Source organism: Corvus hawaiiensis, chromosome 30, assembly GCF_020740725.1.
Source record: "Corvus hawaiiensis isolate bCorHaw1 chromosome 30, bCorHaw1.pri.cur, whole genome shotgun sequence".
Taxonomy (NCBI): domain Eukaryota; kingdom Metazoa; phylum Chordata; class Aves; order Passeriformes; family Corvidae; genus Corvus; species Corvus hawaiiensis.
Genome location: NC_063242.1, coordinates 12,508,803 through 12,532,216, shown reverse-complemented (window position 1 = coordinate 12,532,216; position 23,414 = coordinate 12,508,803). Strand labels below are relative to the sequence as shown.

General features: G+C 41.4%; 1 protein-coding gene across 5 annotated transcripts; it reads right to left on the bottom strand.

Moving 5' to 3' along the window:
• Positions 1–3,440: 3,440 nt before the first annotated feature.
• On the bottom strand, positions 3,441–23,338 carry FAM210A (family with sequence similarity 210 member A). Of its 5 annotated transcripts, none has more exons than XM_048289324.1 (5): positions 23,320–23,338; positions 10,257–10,364; positions 8,564–9,036; positions 6,337–6,448; positions 3,441–5,289 (listed from the first exon to the last, which is right to left on the bottom strand). In XM_048289324.1, the coding sequence occupies exons 3-5, from the start codon at positions 9,010–9,012 to the stop codon at positions 4,990–4,992; spliced, it is 861 nt and encodes a 286-aa protein (XP_048145281.1). In that variant the 5' UTR covers positions 9,013–9,036; positions 10,257–10,364; positions 23,320–23,338; the 3' UTR covers positions 3,441–4,989. The 5 variants fall into 5 exon arrangements, with proteins under 5 accessions (XP_048145281.1, XP_048145278.1, XP_048145277.1 ...); XM_048289321.1 differs by lacking the exon at positions 23,320–23,338 and adding an exon at positions 22,842–23,292; XM_048289320.1 differs by lacking the exon at positions 23,320–23,338 and adding an exon at positions 22,698–22,782.
• Between the last annotated feature and the right edge of the window lie 76 nt (positions 23,339–23,414).

The window sequence follows — 23,414 nt, the reverse complement described above, 5'->3', positions numbered from 1 at the left end:
CATCTTCATCTGCTGCTTTGGCTCTAGCTACTGCTCAGGCCACAAATTTGGCTTAATTTCCATCTTGGGCTCCTGCTTTGGCTCCATCCTGATCTCTGATTGCAATTTTGGTTCTGGATTGGTGTTGAGCTGTGACTTAATCTCTGGTGTGATACTGGCCAGATGCTTTGCCAACAGCTTGACAGCAGATCACAGCTTTGGCTCTGGCTCTGACTGGGAGGCTATTACAGCTCTTATTTGGGCTGCTTCAGCTTCAGTCCTGTGTCAAGCTGTGACTTTGGCCACCTTGCCATCCACATCTTTGTCTTTGCTTTGATACTTCAGTTGCAACTTTGGCTTTGGTCCTCCTTGGTTCATGACTTCTGCTTTAGCCCCTTTGAGGCTGCAACTTCTCAGGCAGTGATTTCAGACCTGTTCCCTGCTCAATGAGTGGTGGCTATTTTTGAGCCATGCCTTCAGCTCCTGTCCAATGTGACGCCATGACTTTGGCCCAGTTTTTGGATCAGGGCTTCAACCGTGGTCCCTGCTCCAGCCCCTATAAGGATCATGACTTCAGCTCCAGTCCAATATTGAGCTGTGACTTTGGCTCTGGCCCCATTTCAAGGCAAAGTTTGGCTCCAGCCCCATATCAGGCTATGATTTCAGCTCCAACGCCATCCTGAGCTGTCACATCAGTGGCAGTGCTGTTTTTGCTACATCTTTGGCTCTTGCTCAATCGCAGAACATGTCTGTGGCTCTGGCCCCTATTTGGGTTGCTAATTTGTCCCTTGTCATATCCTGGGGCTGTTACTTTGCCTCTAGGGGAAATCTTGGGCCATGGCTTCAGCTCTGGCCCCATCTGTAGATGTGACTCTAGCTCCATTGCAATTTCAGGTCATGATTTCAGCTCCAGACACATCTTGGGCCTTTGAGACAGGTCTGGCCTAATAGCAGATCGCTACTTCAACTTCAGTGCCTGTTTGGTCTGAGACTGTGGCTAGGGCTGGATAGCAGGTTGTGGCTGTGGCTGTAGCCCCACATTGGTCTGTGGCTTCATCTCAGTGGCATTTCTGGGCATGATTTCAGCTCTGGCCCAATACTTGTCTGTGACTTCAGTTCCTGCACTATCTTGGGCCACTACTTGCCTCCAACTCAAATTTGGCTCTGGTTCATGCTCAGGCAGTGAGTGCCACAGCAGTCTGGGCAGCAGTGTAGGCTCTGGCCCCTATCTCTGGCCATGGCTTTGGTTCCAGCCCATCTTGGGTTATGAATTTTTTGGCTCTGGCACTACCTCAGCTGGTGACTGCTGTTTTGGCCTTATACTGGGCCATGATTTCTGTTCCAGTCCCTGTAGGGATGTTATCTTGACTCTGGGCCTACCTTCAGCTGCAATTTTGGCTCTGGACAATGCTTGGGCTTTGATTTTGTCTCTTCCCTATCCCGAGGCACAACTCAGGCTCCAGTCAAGTAGCGAGTTGTGATGTTGGCTCTGGCTCTGCATTGGTTTGCAACTTCAGCTCGTCCCATTTTGGGATGTGATTTCAGGTCTGCCCCCTGTTTGGACCTCGACATCTACTCCAGTTCCATCCTGGGGCCCCAGTTTTGACACTGATTCCCTGCTTTGATCACAGCCTGTACTCTGGACTCATCTTGGGCTGCCTAATTGTGGGCCCAGCCTGCTCAGACTTACAGTTGAACACTGTCCCAGTTTCAGGTCCAGCCCCATTGCAGGTCGTGACTTGGTCAACTCTCAGGCTGTAACTTTGGTTCCAGGTCCTGCTTGGGCACTACTTCAGCTTCTACTTGGACTGTGCCTTTGTTTTCAGCTTCTGCTCTGGCAGACACTCAGTGCCTTTGTGCCTGTGCCTAGAGCAGAGGCAGCCAAGGTGATGCTGTGCAGCGGTGTTACGTGTGAGGCAGGGAGCAGACAGGAGTGGGGGAAGTTGCCGAAGCAGCAATTGCCCTGCCGTACACGTAGTGACGGATGTCTGAGTCCTGGTCTCATGAGATTTCTGAAGCTCTGCTGAGGTGAAGGGACCCACACCCCCAGCCACCCTCTAAGGCCTCAAGGGACAGCCCTTTCCCACGAGGATGCTGAGCTGCCAGGGGTAAGAAGGCAAGCCCTGGTAGCACTGACTGAACAGTCCTGCGGGCAATGGAAGGTGCTGCTGAGCTTCTGTCTGGGCTTTGCATCTCACCAAGGACTCCTGGCACTCACTGGGTACTCCCTTGCTTGGGTCACTTGTGGGCTGCCTCAGGGCCAGCTCTTGGTGCTGTGGCCAAACTGTCTGCTTTCCCAGGCCAGAGCACCTGCTCCCCTGTTCCTTCTCTGCTGCTGAAGGCACTCACTGATGCTGCTCCACCTCAAGGGACACTGCTGCCACATGAGTGTGCCAACTGTGCTGGCTTGGGCACCAAAAGGAGACCCTGTGCTGTCCCCAGGTGCCCCTTGCTTGCCCCAGCCTGCCAGCACAGTGCAGGCACACTGCCTCTCCAAAGGGTGGTGGCCCCTGGCTTCCAGCCATGCAGACTCATGCAAAGTCTGACTGTCACTACAGTGACAAGAACTGCACCTCATGTAAGTGAGATACAGGATGAAAGTCAACTTCAGCCTAGTTGAAGTTGCAGCATAGCTGGGTACCCACTGGGCACCCAGTGGACTTACATTCATTCCCTGGATGGCCCAGGAAACTCCCCAGGTGGTCTCTGCACTAATGAGGTCTCTGCACCCTGGTTCCATATGAGGCCAGTTTGAGACAAAGTCACCGGTACAACCAAGCATGTAACTGATTGTCACAAGAGCTCTCCAGGCCACACTTCCAAAGTCTTGAAGATTCCCCGTCACTTTGTGCAAATGGATCCACGTAACTGTGCTTCGTTAATTGAAATGCTGCCCCAGAAACTCAAGTGTCTCCATGCTGGAAAATCGACCGGCACAGAGTAGGCACTTGCCAAGAGTTACTATGAGCTGTTCCTGCGGCTGCAGAAAGGATCACACAGGACAGTCAACATGTCAGCTTTTGTACTTAGCAGTAGTAGAGATGGATCATATAAACACTGGAGTGGTCACAGGCCAGCTGGACAAGGGGAAGGGCAAGAAGAGGTGGTGTAATGAACAAGTTCTAATGTGTCTAAGGGCTAAGAACTCATCCTAGGACACCAAGGTGCCCCTGTGCAATCCCTGCCATGTGTAAAGAGATGGATCCTGTGAGTTGCACTGAAAGGGTCCCACATGTGGCCCCAGACTGAGAGTGAACATGCAGTATTACTGGGGCACACTTTGGGCTTTGCAAGGTGATGCAGGATGTGGGTAACTCTGCCCCCAAAAGTGGAAAACCAGAACAAATGCCAACATCAGAAGAATGTGTGCATGGGGACAGTAAGGAAAAGCACGCTAAAATAGAAAACCAAAATAGCATCTATTAACTTCAGTCCTACAGTAGTACTTAGCAGTATGAGAGTTCACAGAAATATTTTTTTTAGTAATATTTATCAGAAACATGGCACTTTACATCTTCAGGTCACTGAATATACAATGATTATTCCTCACAACATCCCTGTGAGGTAGGCATTAGAGTGCAGTTACTATTTTACATGTGGACAGAGGCAGAGAAGTATGTAATCAATTCTGCACAATTAAGTTAATGAAGTTCAACTCAAACACTGAGAGGCCCCCAGTGACTTGAATGTGAACAGGACAGTGGGGCAGAGCTGATACTTCGTCAGCTGTATTTTTTCAGTCAATTGCTCAGGGTCTCACTCTGTTTTCCCCATATCCCCCTGCAAAAAAGCACCTTTGTTAAACAACTTACACATGCTGAGTTGCTACAAGGTGAGATCTGTAGTAGAAATAGGAAAAACACACTTCAATTTAGCCTACATTTTAGTAAAACTGAGAGAAGTTTGCCTGCCCAGTCAAATAGAACAGTTTCAACTTTAGTCCTTTATGACATCTGAGACAGCATTTCAGCCTTCAGGTATGAATAAGACTTAAGAAAATCTAGGGGAAAAAAAGTTTGGTAGACTGTGATCACTGTCTCAGAAATCATACTTATTTTAGTCAAATTGTTCTACTGAAGTCTGAGGGATTTCTGAATAGCAGGAGGAACTTCGGGGGTTTAACTTTCCATGTGTTTAAAAAGCCCCTTAGTATAGCAATTTCTCAAAAAACCCCTCTCTTTCAGATTTTTTTTTGTTTTAAAAATGAAACACAGCAGGTTTGTAAACTTTAACACAATAAAACATCCTAGTGTTTAATATACAATTATTGATTAATTTCATTTAATGACATTCTACTGTAAATGAACTTCAGGAAACAAAGTATAGTTGACAATATGGCTATTGTGATTAACTCATCTTCCTATAGCTTTCAGTTGAGATTTCTGAAGAGATGCAGTGTTCAAGAAAGATTCATAGTTTCAACCTGTAAACCACTGCAGCCTGGCTGAAGCCAAGGAAGCCATTGTAATTAATTCCTGCTGAGTAGCTGATCCATCAATTCCTTCATGTGCAGTATCAGTGACAATGGTCTGCTCCAAGTTGAGAGATGATCACAATTGAAGAGGCTTGGGTCCACATACTCTAAAAACCTACACGTTGCCCTTCCCAACAGAGAAATTGTCATTCTCATTTAATGGAAGGCTCGGCTTAGTGGAACAATGGCTGTGCACTATGATGGAAGAAGAACAGAGTAGTGGCTTTTTGCAGAAATCACCTTCATTTTGAGGAGGAGGGTGTGGAAAAAAAAGAGGGAAGAGTAATTGTTAACATTATTACCAAGGGACATGTTAACTTCTGAGATTCACTTTTCCTTCTGTATATTGAAACATAGTCACAACCTCTACCCCAGGGAACTTTAAATCCACACAGCAATTGTAGTCTCCAGACAAGGGGCAAAGAAAAAGAAAAGAAAGAAAAAAAGAAAAGAAGCTCAGAAGTGCACTTTGCATATCCTGCCTCAGAAAGGGTTAAAGTGCTAAGTTTGATATATCCAAAAATTAAGCATCTCTCCTACTCCTTTATTTTTTTAAATGAAACTTTATCTTTGGTTTCTTGTATCTTCCCTGTAATTTTATCCTTTGTTTCCTCCATCTTCTCTGTTATTTTATCCTTTGTTTCCTCCATCTTCTCTGTAATTTTATCCTTTGTTTCCTCCATCTTCTCTGTAATTTTATCCTTTGTTTCCTCCATCCTGTCTTGTAGGTATTCCTTTACTGGTGGTGGTGTGGACATGTAGCCATGCTTACGTAGATATTTAACAGTGACGGATGTTCCTCCCAAAGTCACAGTGTATCTGGCAGGAGTTGCAATCTTAAAGCAGAGAACACACCACATAAATAAAACAGGACAGTAACATCCAGCAAAAGGTATTTTTGATGTTGAAAATTTATTTTGACCAGTTTCAGATTCTAAAGGTATCTTCAATTTATAAGGAAATAAGCCAGTTTACAGTGTGTCCCCTAGAAATACATACCTTTAACTTAAAAGTATCATTTTGTCAGAGCCAGCAAGGGCCTTAGATTTCCCTTAAAAAAAAATGATCATCACACAAACTCTCCCTGTGCAGCTTGTAGGACAAGCATTAGGCATCTCAATACAATTCAGAACAGACTGCATGTGAAAACTGAGTTCCTTCCAACACTGCCAGATCTCCCAGCTATAACAACATCTTTATGTTTAACCACATTTATTTATTGGTCTCTTTCAGGCACAGGAAAAATTGGAAAGAGTGGTACTTTCACATTTTGTTTGGGAAAATAACCCCTTTGAATAACAGGCAGGAAGCACATCACATTTGGAAACAAAACAAATGAGTGGCATGTACAGCAAGTATGGTACCTTGTTTTTGCATGGTCGGACATGTTTCAAGTTTCCCAAACACAGACTTTGCCCATATAAAGCAATAAAAGGAAACCCAAATCTGAATGTAAGTAATTGATTCAAATGGACAATGAAAATGCTTGCGAGTGATGGACAGCTAAGGGGAAGACAAAAAATCATCTAGGATAAAAATAATGGTACTTTTAGCTGGAATTCAGTGTGGTGTTTAGATTTTAGACTCTTTGTCCCTGCTAATTATGTCAGGGATACAGAAGAATAACTTACCTGTCATTAAATCTCAGAGGGCTGCAATAGCTCTGCAGCAAAGAAGTTATTTTAGAAATACAGATAGACTCCTTGAAGGAACACAGAACACATACCAACTTGCATGGGACTATTTTTACCACAAAAATGAATGCTCAAGTACTTGTAACTATCGAAGAAAGCTAATTAATTCTTTCTGCTGTAAACAAGTAAACCCTGTTTAGTTCACCAGGCAAGACTTAGAGCTTATTTACAAACTATAATTATACTTACTTTATATAATGCATATGCAGTTAGTGCATTTCCACTCTGGGAATTTTTCAGGATGTCTACTACGCTGTCTGGTAAGCCAATCAACTCTAGGAATGGAACAACATTTACTCCACTATAAAAGAGAAAAACATTGGTAACTTGAATTAGAATTTGAAAGTAATTTTGAGTATTATTTTTATTCTTTATTACACAAACCTTGTAATTTGACAACAAAATGGTTTTTTATCTAAGCAATGTACTTACAGGATTTATGTTTCTGACCACAGGAAAATTAATGTTCTTTTCAGCATTTCAAAAGGTGACCCATTTATATTATCCCTGTTGGGTGGGAATAGCTTCTAACTTACCTGTGTCCCAGTTTATGTTTGAAGGTAAGTAGATGTAATGGTGGTAAGACAGCTACTCAGGCTCCAGCTGTGCACATTTGATTTCATGTTCTGTTTTGCCCAAAATTACCTATTTTTTCTTTTTAAAATTTCAGACAATGTTCTTTATTCACTTTTAAATATATCAAACAAATGGAATGTGGCAAAAGAAAAGGAAGCAACATGTTACATGGACAAGACTTCAGGGGCTTTGTGCTCAGTTGCTCTACTGTGTCGATATAAGATGGGTGGAGGGAGCTCCAATCACAATTTCCTTCTATTTGAAATCCAGGGAAGCACCAAAGGAGAAAAGAAAGCTCATCTTTATATTATAGGAGAAAGCTACACACAGTTACAGAAGACCTGAGTTTCCAGTATTTAGACATTTTGTATTATTAGTACCATTATCCATTTCTATCTAGTATTTTAAGCATTCTTCTGAGCATGCAGTCACTTTAGTATCAGGAACAGGAAGAGGCAGTAATCTACCAACAGTTACTAGAACCTACAGTCTGAGGGCCTGTTCCCAGAGTAGGAAATGGAGACCTAGTAAGAGCTGAAAGACAGCGTTAACTGTGCTGTTTCATAAACCACCACTGTTTAGTCTCGTATGAACAGTCATTCTGAAAGTTATTTTTCCACTTCAGGAGGGTGCTGCTCCTGTGGCATAACAAACTGAAGCTTTGTTACAATTAGTTTCTGGTTGAATATTTCAGTTGTTTTCTGCCAAATACCTACTTTAGCAGCAGGCTTTAGAGTTTCAAGAAAAGTAATCTTCACTCAATCTGAAATGTCTGGATGTAAGCATCAACCTGAATTCATCCAAAGCAAAATATTTTTATAGCTCAAGACCTTTATTCCTCTGACATGAGCTAAATTTAGAATGACATTTAGATCTATAGCTCCCAGAAAGGGCAATTATGCCAGCTGGTTAGAGTAACTAAAACAAACACTTGTGCAGTAAGGCATTCTGATGTCAGAGTTCCATCCTTGCTACCACAAACCATCGTTGTTTCATGCTTTCTATTATTAAATATACAACACCAGCAGTCCAGAGATAAACATTTGCTCATATTTAGCAAACTATTTCCAGATAAATAAAGCCTCTTTCATCTGAACTAGCAAACTAGCAGCTCATAATTGATGTAGTAGTTTTTTTCTAATAAGTGCCATTTTCCAGAATGGTATGTAGCACATGCTATAACTAAAATAAACTAAAATTAGAATACTTAGTTTATCTCTCTTTTTTTTAACCACACAAATATTTAATTTCCAATTAAAAGTATGGTCTACAGAAGCAATTTTTTCAGTGGATGGCAGGAAAAACAGGAAACAGAAACAAAAAAGGAAGGGATACACATAGGTTGTGAACAGCTAAGTGAGGTAAATCCATGAAATGAAAATCCAGTTATGGGGGAGGAGTGGGGATGAAGCGGAAAGGAAGTGGTAAAATACCTTTAAGTCCAAGGGCAAAAAAAGAAGAAAAGGTCTATAAAGATCTCAGCTGGCCATTCATAATCAGGATTCCAAATCCCTATCTTTACCTTTTGAGAAGTTACTAATAATTTCAATGCTGTTTACATCCATGCATCGTTTTGGGGAGATGAGCATTCCTTTAAATGTTAGCAACATACCTGGTACATAGCAATAACTGCATGATAATAGTATGTACATGACAGTCTCATGAATCCTATATACTTTCAATATTAATCTTATGCTTTAGTCAAAAATGTAGCCACATTTCTCTTTTACATATAAAGGCACTTTTTAACATGCAATAATAATTTATATGTCCTTTCACTAGTGAAAGTAGGCCTCAATTCAACTATGGTTTTGAGCACTGCAACAAAATAACAACTTACTTCATGGCTGCATAGTAAAAGGATCCAAACCATACAGTGGAAGTCAGAAGGTGCACTGGAATCATGACTTTTCCATACTGCTTAAAAGTTTTCTTGAACCTCTGAACGAGACTAATGGATTTGTCTTGTAATGGATCGGGTTCTGAAGAATCTGACTCTGCAGGGCTCTGCTTGGGCACATCACTGGCTGAATGCAAAGGATTTCTCTCTTCTGGTACTTTGTGAGAAGAGTCTGCTGGTTGTGATGAAAAAGCAGTTTTCTCTGAGGCAAAGTGAGCTGCACCTGCATGAAGACATCGTTTAGGAGGGTCCAATGCCAGAATCACTTTGCATCCCACATTAGACAACACAGACTGTCCTTTTAAGCACTGAAAGACACCAGTGCGAGGGAAGAACCAACACGTCCCGTGCGCCAGCTGAGATGCAGAATGTAACAGACTCCGCTGCATTTTGATGAAGTGTGGATGAAGTTTCTGTAGAGAAGAAACAAGAGTAAACAAACTGCATTTTAATGATGTGATTTCTATTTGCTCCAATGCCACTTGAAATTCTCAAATTTAAAACAGCTTTCTATTCTACTTTAAAAGGGTTTTCCTTACCTTTCTTTGCAGAAATTGTTACCTTCTAGAATTAAGGAAATGATTTTCCATCTAATTTCTTCAGTATTCTGAACTAAAATAGCCCCTTCATTTAACATACTCTGCTCCTCACTGCTAAATGATCACTCTACTCCCTAAAAACACCCTTAAGAGTTTAGTACTATCTACTGCTTTTATCTACACAACCTGGCACAGCCATTGAAAAGCTACCCTTCACTTATAGTAGCAATTGATAGCTTGAGTGATACTTTGAGCCTACATAAATGCATTATAAATTCACTGAAGTAAATACAATTAAAACGTATTTTTGGTGTCAGTGTATTCTTAGTTTTGGCAAAATTTTTTATGTTCCATACTATTTTCAGTAAAAGTTCATACAGTTGAAAAAAACCCAATAGAAATAATTAATAATAATCAAGCAATAGCCTAAGTAGTAACAAACCTAACTGTATCAGCCTGCCAGTAACATCTGTCAGGAAGGGGGAAGGTACTGTTTAATGTCATGTATTAACATGAGCAAAACTGAACTGCAATTTTCTAAATACTGCAATGCAAAGAATATTATAAAACAGTGGAATAACCCAGTTAACTTTATGATTTTGAATACTTACCAGTTACTCCTGAAAGTCTGAAATAACTATTGAGAGTTTCCCCACAAAGAAGAAAGGAATTTCGTTTCGCATTCATAGACATCAAGAAATAATTTCTCCCCCCCCAAAATGCATGCTTTGAAATTGCGAATGAAATACTCTCTCCTTTCCTTTATTCAATGCCTGCAAGTTACAGACCTAATATTCCTTACCTCCAGAAAGGAAAAAAAAGGTGATGCACATTGATGTAACAAATGCCACTTAAGCTAGTTACAAGTTTTGTATATTCCTAATGCTTTTCTATTTTTAATTGTCATAATAATTCTTTATCCAAACTAGAAATCATTCAAATTTAATTGAAGCTTCATTTCTGCTTTCCCTTCATCTGCAGGCTTAGATATATTTCAGTCAGATGCTTTAGTAGTGAATTTATCTAGGCTGCAGAAAATGATCAATACTTCCTAACATATGCAGAAGTTAAAAAAAAAGTGAAACCATACATACCCTTTATTCCTTTCTAGATATGGTAAGGTTTGTATCTTCAAAAAGTTGCAACTCTTCCACTAGTTCCCCACCTTTCAAATATATATCTTGAACACATTGATGACTCTGCTGAAGTGAAAAAAGGGCACATTTAGAGAAATAGCAACAACAACAAACTAATCCTATGAAGATTTTTGGGCAGCCTGAAACCTCGCTACTGAAGAAGTTATTGGCGCAAATTCCCTTTCCAATACTGACATGCTAATGGAAGATTTTTTCCTGTGTAATTTTTGAAGCTCTTCAACTGTGAATTACTGTTTGCTTCCAAGAGAGGAAAGTTTCATAATCCAAATGCATCTGTTGGAACATTCCTGCCTGTATGTTTTCTAGGTAGTTTTATGCTACTGTTGTGTTTGAATTAATGGCAATTACTAGAATTACAGTGTTTGATGTGGGGAATAGAGTAATGGTTTCAAACTCCCTGGGAATCTCTACATTGTGAAGCGCAGACATACACTTTTGCTGAACTCCTACTAACAGGAGGTACTGCATCAGCAGGGAAAAAAGGAACTTGTGTCTCTATATAAGGAAGCAGTTACTCCATCCTATTGAGTTATGAACTCAGACAGAGTCAAGAAGTGCTGCTGCTGTTCATGGAGCAGTAAATCAGCTACAGGTAGTGGCTCTCCACAACTCGGTTTTCTGTAAGACTTCACTGGAAGCAACAACTGCTTGTGGTTTCTCTAGTTTTACAAGAAGCAGAGATTCTTGCTGCTTTCTGAAATCCAAATGCAATTGTTTCTCAAAACAAGAAGTAGTGAAAACACTCAGAAAAACTCAAGTGTTCAGATGGCACTCTGTCATATGCCAACTACTTAACTGATTTATAGAAATTGTAGCAACAAACTTGGAACACGAAAACTGCATTCCTTGCCTATTGCCAATTACAGTTCTTTCCTGAGGGATAACACTCTCCACAGAGAACTGTTTTCCCCTTTCACTAATAGTACACAAGACTGAGCATCTGCCATAAGTAGATTTTCTCAGTATCCAGCCAGCAGATGTAGTAAAAGGCATCCATCTATAGGAATCTGGGAGCTCTTGAGTCAGACTTCTACTGTTCACCAGTGGCCTATTGAAAAATACTTGTTCCAAACAAGCTTTGCAAATTGCCACCATACAGCATGAGGGAAACCATGGTGAGCACTTTGATTTTGAGTCATTAATGTTATTAGCAGGACACTGCATTCCAGCAGTCTTGGAGAGATCATTCTTCGGTACAGGACTAAGAAGCTGAACAAGCATTTCTGAATTTTTCCATTTCTTGTAGTGCATACACAGTGGCACTTCTCAGAGCACCATTTCTAGGTTTTGCATTCCAGCACTGTCCAAACACCTCTGACCCATTGCAGTGGCTGCAGAACAATGAGGCAGGAAATGGCTCCATTCTCCTGAGTGGGGGTCACCACTGTGTCCAGTGGTCATCCGGCAGCACAATAACACTGCTGCGATCAGTAAATGAGTTTCAAGGTCTTTGCTCACTGAGTTACATGCACCGTGTAAGACTTAAAAATAGAATGTCACCAATGGCTTTAAAGCAGAGAAATTTCTGGGGCAATTATAAGACTTGCCATGCTACTCTTTGTTCCTATATTCTCAGATGGACTTGAAAGTCATTAATTAAAGGCTTTTTTTTCCATGATGCATGACCTGGCAGGTCAAAAGGAATGTTCCCATAACAGCTACAGTAGATCCTGAAAAGGTTTTGCACCTTGTAAGCAGACAGTATGGTTCTAGCTAATATTCTGCACAACTGCTTACTTTTTCTTTCTCCACTTTAAAATGCGGAGAAGCACAATAGCTTGATATATAAGGAAAGACTAAGATATGATAGTGCTTATGTTTGAGAGAATGAAAGAAAACATGTTTTTTGAAACAAGGTTTTCAAATTTTCCTAGTGACCTTAGTGTTTGTCACAGGCACGTGCTTTGCTTATCTAAATGAACAAAGGAGAGACCTTTTGAAGCGTTGGTACATTGAGGATTACACTGCTATCCAGAAGCACTGGGATGAGGGAAGTATTATAGCAGTTACAGCATGATGTAGGAAGGGCACATGAATAAAGTAACAGATTAATACAGCATATACTTTGTAAATTCATTTTAAATAAACATATTTTTAAAGTGATGATGGGTGCAGCTGCTCAGTTGTAATATTTTAGTTACTTGACTCAACAATGCAAACAAATCTTTAACAGGACAGATAAAGTGCACAATAATTATAATTGGGGGTCCAAATAAATATGAAACTAGCTGTTTCATCTCTCTAAAACAGAAGATGAATACAGAGAAACTTGTCCTTTAATTCACAGTTAGTGAAAGGAAGTTCCTAGTACTCTATGCACTTAACAGGCAGCCGGAAGTGTGTCAGCCTATGGACTTGAGACACAATTTTCTTCTCTAAGCATAATACTTCTCAAAGAAATTACTGGAGCTATACAAGTTATACAATTGTCCCTGTAACTTAAGGTTGTTAAAACCACTCAGATTCTAAGGAAGTCGGGACAGTAACCTGAATGTCACCCAAAATTGCACCTAGTGACTTTTGGAAAATTGCTTCTTCATTTTAATGTGTTTCATTTTTTTCCCTACTGTTGCATCATGCTGCAAAGGTACAGAAAAGGACATAAGGTACAAGCTCCAGATACCAAGGTGGGAAAGCTTGTCTGTGGGGTGGGGGCAAGGGGAAAAGTGTTTTAAAGCATCTTAGATTTCTATATTAGTTTTCTCTTAAAAATGCCACAAAGAAAAAAAAAAAGATTATGTCTAAGGACAAATACAGCTCCAAGTTCTCTGCTCCAAGAATCCCATGTGGTCAGTGACTGAACAGATACTAGCTACACGAACCATGAAATGCTATACAAACACTTGTGATAAGGTCTCTTCAGCACTGTCACATCCCAGCTAACTGGTAGTATCTCCAGCTGATTGTAAACTGAGCTGTAGAGATCTTGGCTGTTCAGGACAAACTCCTGGTTGGGATTCTTGGACATCCATTTAATTCCTGAAGGCACCCCTGGTCCCAAGGTGAGCTGTTAACAAGGCCTCTGACATAAAGGGAGTGCTCTAAGGGCCTCTCAAGGAAAAGTATAGGTCAACTTCTCATTACAGTGCTGGAGTTTTTGTTTAGGAAACTTCTGTACTTGTGTTACAATTCAGATCAGCTTTGGCATAAATCTGATATACTGCAGGAGCATCCTAGCTCTTGCATTCACTCTACTTTCCAGTGATAATTAGGAAGTAGATATTAGATTTGCTGTTTGTTCCTGAGGACAGCAAAAGTTCAGGAATTTTAAATGTTACAGAGCTGCTTTATGTGACTACCACAAAGTCATTGGCTTTGGATGTGTGCTAACATTCTATGCCAAAAGACCCCAGAGAATCTTTGGAAAACACAGAAGTAACAAGCCTGGCCAATATAGGTATGGCAAAGGCTGCTGTGGATATTTGCTGTTGGAAAGAGAAAACATGCCAGAGATGCTGTCACATGAAACTTTTGCCAGGATAATTTGTATAAAAATGGTTACCCTGTTACAATTAATGTTTTTCGAGTTACCAGAGAAATTAAAATATGAGAAGGGGGGTGGATATAAGATGGCAAAAATTTTAGTGTTAAATTCTTTTGTAAAAGAGGTCAGAAAGCATCTGAGGGAACTGAGGGTATGGTATATGTAGAGAACACTGGTTTATTTTCCCAGTTATAGCAGAAACACTCTGGACATAATATGTAAATATGGATGACTTTAAAACATTTTCACTTGTTCTGTTACTGTTTAAAAAAAGAACATTAATTATACCACAGGAGAGTTCCCAATGAAAATCCATGAGCTTTTTCCACTCCCAAGGCACCTTTCTATGAAAAAAAGAGAATTAATTTACATTCTTGTCATATTTAGTGTAAAATCAAGAAAACTTTGAAGGTTGTGTGTGGCAGACAGAGAAAAATTTTGAAAGGTTTCTGAAACTAAGTTTTCAGAAATCCTTTTCAACTCATCTTTTAGATTGCATAAAAAGCAAATATCGAGATCTCATCCAAGCAGCTCAGTTTAATAAATAACACCATCATATTGCTTACATTTTTACTAAATATAATAAAAAACCCCAAAGCTTGTTTGTGGATTTAAATTGTTCTTTTAAAGAACTAATTGACAGTATTTAAAAAAAAAAAAAAAAAGGATTTTGCCAAGATTATAAACCAAAACAAGAAAATAAGAAAAACACAACTGATCTGAAAACATAATATAGGTTGCCTAAAAATCTGGGAACACATTTTAAAATCATTGTTAAGAGTGGTACAATACATGCAAAGCACTGTTTTTCTTAAATTCAATGTAAAATAAAACTATAAACCTCTTGGTAACTGCAAAGGGTTGGCACAGCATGGAGTCACTAACCACAGATGGGAAAGTGACAGTGCATAGGGAATTTTTATGCTTTGTATTAATACTTTCGAGTGCATCAATGAACATTTAGAATTTCTATTTTGACCTTTACTACTTTTGCAGTGTCACTCAAACTGTTCTTCATTCTAAACTAAGAAACTTGCTTAGAATTTGAAGTTTGGGCATCATTAGCTTTGTAGTTTTGTCTACCATTCAGAACTGTCTAAAAATACAACATTACAATTTAGGTTAAAGGGAGTAATGCAAAATAAATCATAGTGGAATTTATTTAAAACTTGGTAAAATCTTGTTAAAACAAACAAAAGACTAAATCCTCGCAGACAAACGACCCTAAAGCATTAGCCCCACCCTACCTCCATCACATCTAACCTCTACACTATCTTCACTTAGTAAATGCTATGCTATAATTTTTAAAATTGATCATATTACTACAATTCAATACTGCTAAGTGGAGATAAGCCAACAACTTTGTTACCCTTATTTTATCTAAACTACACTTGTTCTTGCTAAAACACCCTGAGCAAAATCAAGAAAGTAAAACAAACTCTCCCAGGGTCCTTATACACGGAGCAATCTTCACTACTACAATCTTCTGATACTCAAATATTAAAAAGGCCAACAAGAAGTAGCTTTAGGAAGAACAAAAGATCTTGTAGACATGTAAAAAGTCTCCACACTGGATTCAGAAGACAAATAAAGCAGGAGAACGTAATGCAATGCCTGTGTACTGAATTATACATCTGGAATGCTAAACAGGAGCCTTCACAGCTGATCTGCACAGTCAATATGCCCATGGTAACTCCGTTTTCCTCTGTGATGGAAAGTACTGGATCTTAAGATTGCATGTAGCTGACCATTATATGGAAATGTGAATGTTCTCTCTCAAATGCTTCTAAAAGAAAGGATCACGATCAGTTGTAGCGCATTCTGCTCTTCAGAACTGTTTTTAATAACTGGTGCTATTCCATGTTAGCGCTGGCTCCTTCTTTCACCAGTTTCGTTCTGCCCTCTACTGAATTTTTACGTAAGTACAACTCATACTAGTACTACAAAAGGTTTCTGCTCTCTAGGATTCCTTCCAACAAGTGCTGCTGGATCATCTTCTATATTAGTTCCAGAGCCTCTCAGATTATAGGCACGCATCAAGGAAAAATTTGGCTTTTAAAGTGCTCTGTGGTTTTTTTTGTCCATTTGTCACTCTATAGACGTCTTCAATAAGCAAGGTAGAGAAGTTATGCCTACTGACTTTAACTAAGCTTAAAAATAGGCATATTATATATCTATGCTAAAAAAAGGTCAAAAAAGCCTTATGTTAATTCAAAGCAGGGACTGTATTAATCTGCTTCTTCACACTACCTTCCACTTTAGGCTAATGATCAAAATAATATCTCTTTCTAGTCCACTTAGGTAATAACTTTCTAAATCCTAACAGCTTCTTTTGTCCTTGTATCTCCCAAGGTATCATTAGTTCATTCCTCCCAAAACACTTCTGTTTTCCTGTCAGAGGGTTTTCAACCACAGGGCCCTTGACATGCAGGTGTGGGGGCTGTGGGGGCATGTGTGTAGTGGTATTACAATTACAAGTTTTACAATTACAAAGCAGTGGAAAGCTTCTACTGAATAACTAAAGGGGGCTGCAAAAGGACTTCACGTAAGCAAGCTTCAGGTCTGCAGTTTCCTGCATATGACTCTGAACTCCCTCAGAAAAAAAAGCAACCCACAACTGAACTGATGAGGGGTTAGATGCTAAAACATGAACAAACAAATACATAGATCAGTTTTCTACACTTCACCAAGACATTGTTTGAGAATCTCTTAGGATCTTCCCTCTCAATAGTACACTGTATTTTACTTGACAAATTCCTCACCTCTTTCAACTTTTCACTGAGCATCCCAGGCGTTCTGACTCTACACTTTAACACATTCTGAAACACATTAGAAATATGGTTACTAATTCTATGTTCAGAGTTCAGATATTTCTTTCATGATGAAATTCAGAGCTGCAATGAACACCTCTTTTCACTGCTAGAGCCATCCATGGAAGTCAAAAGGTTGCTGCCAAAACCTGAACTTTTGCTCAAGACTTCCTGCTACTCGTAACTTGCAGTCTAGTAGCCAAGCTCATTTTTTAATTCATAATTTTTCAGGTCACTCAGCACTTCACTGATATATACAATGTGGATTATAATAATTAATTTTAAAAGTTTCTGGAATGATAATATTTATTAATGAAAAATGTAATGAAACTAATAGTTAGAGACACACTGCAGACACAGTGACTTTTACTTAAACAGATGGTGCTAACTCAAATAAAGTTCAGCCTTTTTGCCCAGATGCACTGGGTTTGTGCAGCAAGGTTCTGGTGGAGGGTGGGCTATAGGGGTGGTTTCTTTTTGAAGCTGCCGGAAGCTTCCCCCATGTTTAACAGAGCCAGTGCCAGCCAGCTCCAAGAGAGACTCACCACTGGCCAAGGCCAAGACCATCAGTGATGGTGGTAGTGCCTCTGGGATAACAAGGAAAAAAAAATTGTTGCACAGATGCAATTGAGGCCAGGGAAGAGCAGAGTGAAAACATGTGAGAGGAATGGCCCTGCAGACACCAAGGTCACTGAAGGAGGGGCAGAAGCTGCTCCAGGCACAGGAACTAAGACAACCCAGCAGCCCGTGGTGTAGACCATGGTGAGGCAGCTGTGTCCCTGCAGCCCATGGAGGTCCACCTGCAGTCTGTGGAGGACCCCATGCCAGAGCAGGTGGATGCCAGGAGGAGGCTGTGACCTTGTAGGAAGCCCACACTGGAAAAGGTCTTGTAAGGACTTGGGGCAAGAGGAGTCCATGCTACAGCAGGTTTGCTGGGAGAACTTGTGATTCCATAGGGGATCCATGCTGGAGCAGGCTGTTCCTGAAGGACTGCACCCAGTGGAAAAGGACCCATGCTGAAGCAGTTCATGAAGAACTGCAGTCCATGGGAAGGATTCATGTTGGAGAAGTTTGTGGAAGACTGCCTCCCATGGGAGGGACCCCATGCTGCAGCAGGGGAAGGAGTCCTCCCCCTGCGGAAGAAGCAGTGGCAGAGACAATGTGTGATGTGTGACTGTAACTCCTGTGCCACTGAGAGGAAGAGCAGGGACAGAATTGGAAGCACAGTTAAGCCTGGTAAGGAGGGAGGAGTGTCAGGAAGATATTTCTAAGATTTCTTTTACCTCTCATTTCTGTATTCTGATTTGATTGCTAATAAATTCAATTAATTTCCCCACACTGAGTCTGTTTTGCCCATGACAGCAATTGGTGACTGATCCCTCCCTGCCCTTACCTCAACTCAAGAGCCTTTCATTGTATTTTCTCTTCCCTGCCCAGCAGAGGAGGGGAGGGATACTGCAGCTTTCGTGGGCACCTGACATCCAGCCAGAGTCAAACCACCACACCAAACCACAGTTAGAGCCTAGGTATTGAAATACTTTATCGTGACTAATTACAAAAGGCATTTATTAGGAATACGCTTAAACTTAGATCTTAGAATCAGCTTTATACAGCCTTCTGCCTCACCTTCCACAGTGACTACCAAACCTGTTTTCTTTCTAGCCTTGAAAAATGCCATTTTTGCCACCTTTTATCTTTACAGGTCTTGTCTCATTGTTGTGTTTCTTCTCTCCATAACCCAACAGCAATCAACAATACCATCTGTAATAATGTATTAAATGCAAAATATATGATGTAATAATTTTATAAAACACTTTAAACAACAACCCTGAAGTACCAAGTCTTTTACTCATCAACTTTACTCAAAATGCTTCTAAGATGTCCAAAAAAACATTCTCAAGGAAGAAGTCTGAAGCCTTACAATTACAAACAAAGTAGGAATAAAAGTAAAGCAACATGAAACTGGAAAAAAAACCATCCCAGCTTCCATAAGAACAGAATACACAGTGGAAGCATTGGGTTCAAGATTTTTTTCTTTTATTCTCTCACCACAGTTATTTCACATTTTCAAACACTGAAAAGCTGTCATTTTTCCCAGCAAAAAATACAGAACGTTCATCTTTCAGCAGAATTACTGTTGGCAGACATTCACTTCCAGTACAAATCTTTTCTAAATATTCAAAGTAAGTGCTGAATTCTCTGTTGTGAATTCAAATTTCTCCATATGGGGAAATATGTGCAGTATCAATCAGAATATCTTGAAAAATTATGTGTGAAGAAGCTGATCATAACATTTACAGAACACACACACACTCAAAACCACAGTCTTCATCTAATTTTCAGCAAATGCTATTCCCAACATCTCTACAAATGAATGTGAACAGTTCTTACAAAAGAAGTATTATTTTTATTAAGGTCTCGATACCTGAGTGGCAAAACCTTCTTGCCCACTGTTGAATTTACTGCCTTACACAGCATCTTTTGCACAGAGGACATGCAAACAACAAAATGACACCACCTACAAGTGTCTGAAAGTGCACTGGATTCAGAGAGCTGTGCCTACACCAGAAGGAGCTCTGATGAGACTTCAGTATTAGAATCCTAATAACATTCCTATTCACAGTCTGAAGCAGCAGTGTTACAACACTGCTGTATTCAGATTGAGAAAGGAATCCTGTGACTGCAACACTGCAACCTTTGGAAGCACACTGCTTTCTGCCAGATGTCATCAACAAGGCCCAAGGCTTGTGGTTCAGGACAGAAACATCCCTAACCAGAAAGTACAGTCCTATGGCCTGAGACAGCAGGAAGCAAAAGATGCCATCTAATTTTAACATCAGCAAAGGCAGTTTTTAAATCCACAAAGAGTGAATAGTTAACTGCCTAGTACACGCTGGGGCTAAGCACTACCACTGCAGTTAAAGGTAAGTGCTGTCAGGTTTTACTAAAATCTTTTACCAACCACTCTTGGAAGAGATTCACTGAACTCTTGTGAAGCCACTTGTGTATTTTTATTAACAACCAATAAAATTCATCCACTGGAAAAAAAGCTAATGATTTGTTTTATAATTTGTTCATGAGCACCTGAGTGTATTAACCGCCATTCCCTTCCCCCATCCCACTCCTCAAGGACAAACTAGGCAAGTCCTAAAGAACTGCAGGGGATCATCTGCTGCAACGTTCTACAAAGCCACAATCACAGCCACACAACTTCTTGTTTTGTTTACACAAGAACTGTTACACAGGGTCAAGTTCAGTTCTTAGGACAAGATAAAATAGTAGATCTAGGGAATTAAAATTCATAGCCCAGCTAAGTGTCACTTTCATTTTCTGATGTGCACAAACAGAGCTTTACCATTCAGATGAATTTGTTTAGAAGGGGCAGTGTCATGTCTGGAAACATAACAAAATATGGCTAGTTTGAAGAGGATGAGAGGAAAACTGAGTGATGGGAGGCACTGGGCTACAAACGGTTGGAGATTTTTAGAGAAAGCACAAAATTCCAACCAGAGTAAACCCTATTGTATAACACCAATGCCTAAAACAAGATGTGGCTTCTGTCCTTACCAGACAAAAAGTCCTAAGCTGGCACACCACTCTGGCCTGCCAGCACCTGCTTAAATCTTAATATTCTGGACAAAATTTAATATGGACAAAATACGTTGGACTTAGCACACCTGTACTGGTACCTCCAAGATTCAACTAAATTTAGGGAAGTAGACTCACAATAGATCATAAGGATTTCTTAATTGAATAATAATACTTTCCTCTTACTGAAATTTAATTATAGCAACAGTGACATGAATAATCTGTGTTTTTTAGAGGTGTCATGATTCAAGACTTAAAAATCATCTCTTTTTTGTTGTTGTTATTGTCATACTGCACAATCCATTCATCCCAAGTCAAAAAATCTACTGGGGGTATATAATGGTCATTAAGAATCTCTGACTCTGAGTTTGAGCCTTGATCTAAAGTGATGGAACTAGGTAGTTACCCATCAGAATATCAAGGTAAAATCCTTATGATCTATTCTGATGATACCCAGTTGTCCAGGAAGATTTCAATAAGGTTTGGGGCCCAGGTCTCAGTCCTTTCAGTGATTTTATTCCATTCCTAATTTTGAAATATTGATGATGGTGATGAATTTGCTTCAGCATCTAATTTTCAAAATAAGTACATCTTCAACTATCTGGATTCAACACCAAAAAGAACTGTGTTAAATTGTCTTTCCAATCTGCAGGACTAAATTGATGACAAGGAATTTTTTGGGATTCAATTAGCAGTTTTACATTTTAAAAAAAATCAGTGTCCTTCTTGCTCATGTTGTTGAATTTCTCATGCCCTTGTCTTCAAGACTAGACAAGATGCCCTACAGATCCAGAAATGTGCCAAGATGCAAACTGAGGTCTCTTATCAGAGATTAGGGGACATCAAGAACTCCCTGTCTTGCAAAAACAGACTTCAGTTTCTAAGTGATACCTACGAGCATACACACAGAGCTGGGCCAGTTTATCTGGAGAAAAGACCATCTACAGCAGGAGAATTACACAGAATCTTTTAAAAACCTAACCAGATCAAAACTTTTCTTACAGCTGCTACAGCCTGTGAAGCAGACCTGCAGACAGTCACACTAGACAAATCTTTAACTTCTTACATGCCTTACCTTCTCCTTAACAGTCTGAATTGACCTACTCAGTTTTTGCCATGTGCAAGCCACCTGATATCCACCCACCCAAATCATCAAACGATTTTTTTTTTTCATTCCCCCATGGAAGTGCCTCTTAGGCAGTGAGTGCAATTCAATAACGCTGCCATAGAGGTCAGTCATACCCTCTTAACCTCAAGCAGCCATTGAACAGAAGAGGAGATAAACACCTGCTGTCACCCCCATGGGAGATGGATGGTGGGGACATACTATCCTCTGTGCATGCAATCCCCACACTGAAGCAGCTGCAAGTCATATAAGCACAGGCAGCAAAACACATTCCAAGTGAGGAACCTGCTCCCTATCTTTTCCCAAAGCAGCAAAACTTTGGCAAGCGGTTTTAAATTTATACTTATAACAGCAATGACATCTTGGGATTAGGTAAACTGAGGAACACTTTCAGTTTAAGAACTGGCTTTGGTAAAGAATTCTAGGAAACTTTATGTACTACTGTCAAAAGTAATGTTTTCTCTTTCAGGTCAGTTTGTAGAGGGGGGTTCAGAAATAGATATTAGTGGGGTGGAACTATAGTTTGTAATACCCAACACAGACCCATGTTTCACTTTAACAGCCTTAACAAAAATTCTGATGACTTCTCTGTCTGACTCTCTGGATATACTTAATTAACAGGAGCAGATTACTAATGACATAACATTAGACAATAAAGCACTTGGACAGCCACTTCAGGCATTCTAAAAAGACAAGACATAGGCAGATCTTGGGAGAGAACCCCCTTAAGGAACATAAGCCACCCGTAGTCCTTCAGTGGTAACATAGAACCATGGAATATCCTGACTTGGAAGGGATCCATCAGGATCACCGAGTCCAAGTCCTGGCTCTGCACAGGACACCCCAGGAATCACACCTTGTGACTGAGAGTATTGCCAAACGCTTCTTGAGCTCTGTCAGGCTTCCCACTTCCCTGGGGAGCTTATTCTAGTGCCCAATCACCCTCAGGGTGAAGAACCTTTTCCTACTATCCAGCCTAAACTTCCTCTGACACAGCTTCGTGCCGTTCCCTTGGGTCTGTCACTGGGCACCAGAGAGCCGGGATCGGCGCTGCCCTTCGTGAGGAACTCACGGCCTGAGATCCCATCCCCAAATCTCTTCCTTTCCACCCAGATGCTGCAGCAGCAATCCACCACGGAACACCCAGGCCCACCTAGCTTCATCCTCCCACCAAGAAACGAATCTCCCACCGCACTTTCTTGTGTCGCGGCCGACATCCCTCAACGCCGAACAAGGCGGACTCGCCACACGGAAGGCAGCCGGGAGGAAGGCGCGGGCAGCCGAATTCCCCCACAAGCCGGGGCGGTGGGAGATCCGTCCCGATCCCGCGGGTCCCGCCGCTCCCGCCCCCGCCCCCGCCGCGCGGGTACCTCGTGCAGGGCCCGCGCCGCTCCCCAGGGGCCCCGCGAGCCTCGGGCACGCGCCGGTGTCACCAGCGGCCGCCGCCGCTCCCCCTTCCGCCCCCTCCCCGCCCGCCCCGCGCAACGTGCGGCGCCGCCCGTCCCCACGATCACCTTCAGGCCCGGCGGCGCCCACCGCCTGCGCAGGCGCGAGCCCCGCCCCCTTCCCGCACGGCCCCCTGGGACTCGTAGTCTCTCTGCCCCGGCGCGGGCTCCGCCACTTTTCATAGAACCAAGGTTGGAAGTGACCTTTATGACCACCCTGTCCAATCGTCAATCCGACACTACCACTGTGACCCCTAAACCAAATCACCCAGCGCCAGATCCAGACACCTCTTGAACAACTCTAGGGAGGGAGTCTCCACCATCTCCCTGGGCAACCTATTCCAACGCCCGACCATCCTAACAGTAAAAAAGTTGTTCTAGTATCTAATCTGAGTCTCCCCTCAGGTTAAGGCCATTTCCTCCGGTCCTCTCAGTACAGGCACGGTGGAAGAAACTGGTTCCAGCTCACTGCAACCTCCCGTCAGGCAGTAATAGAGAGCGATGAGGTCCCCCCGAGCCTCTTCTTCTCCAGGCTAAACAACCCCACCTGCCTCAGCCACTCCTCACAAGACCTGTATTCCTCACAACACACCACCCGCTCTCGCTGCCGTGTTTTCCCTCCGCCCTCTTTCCCTCCGCTCC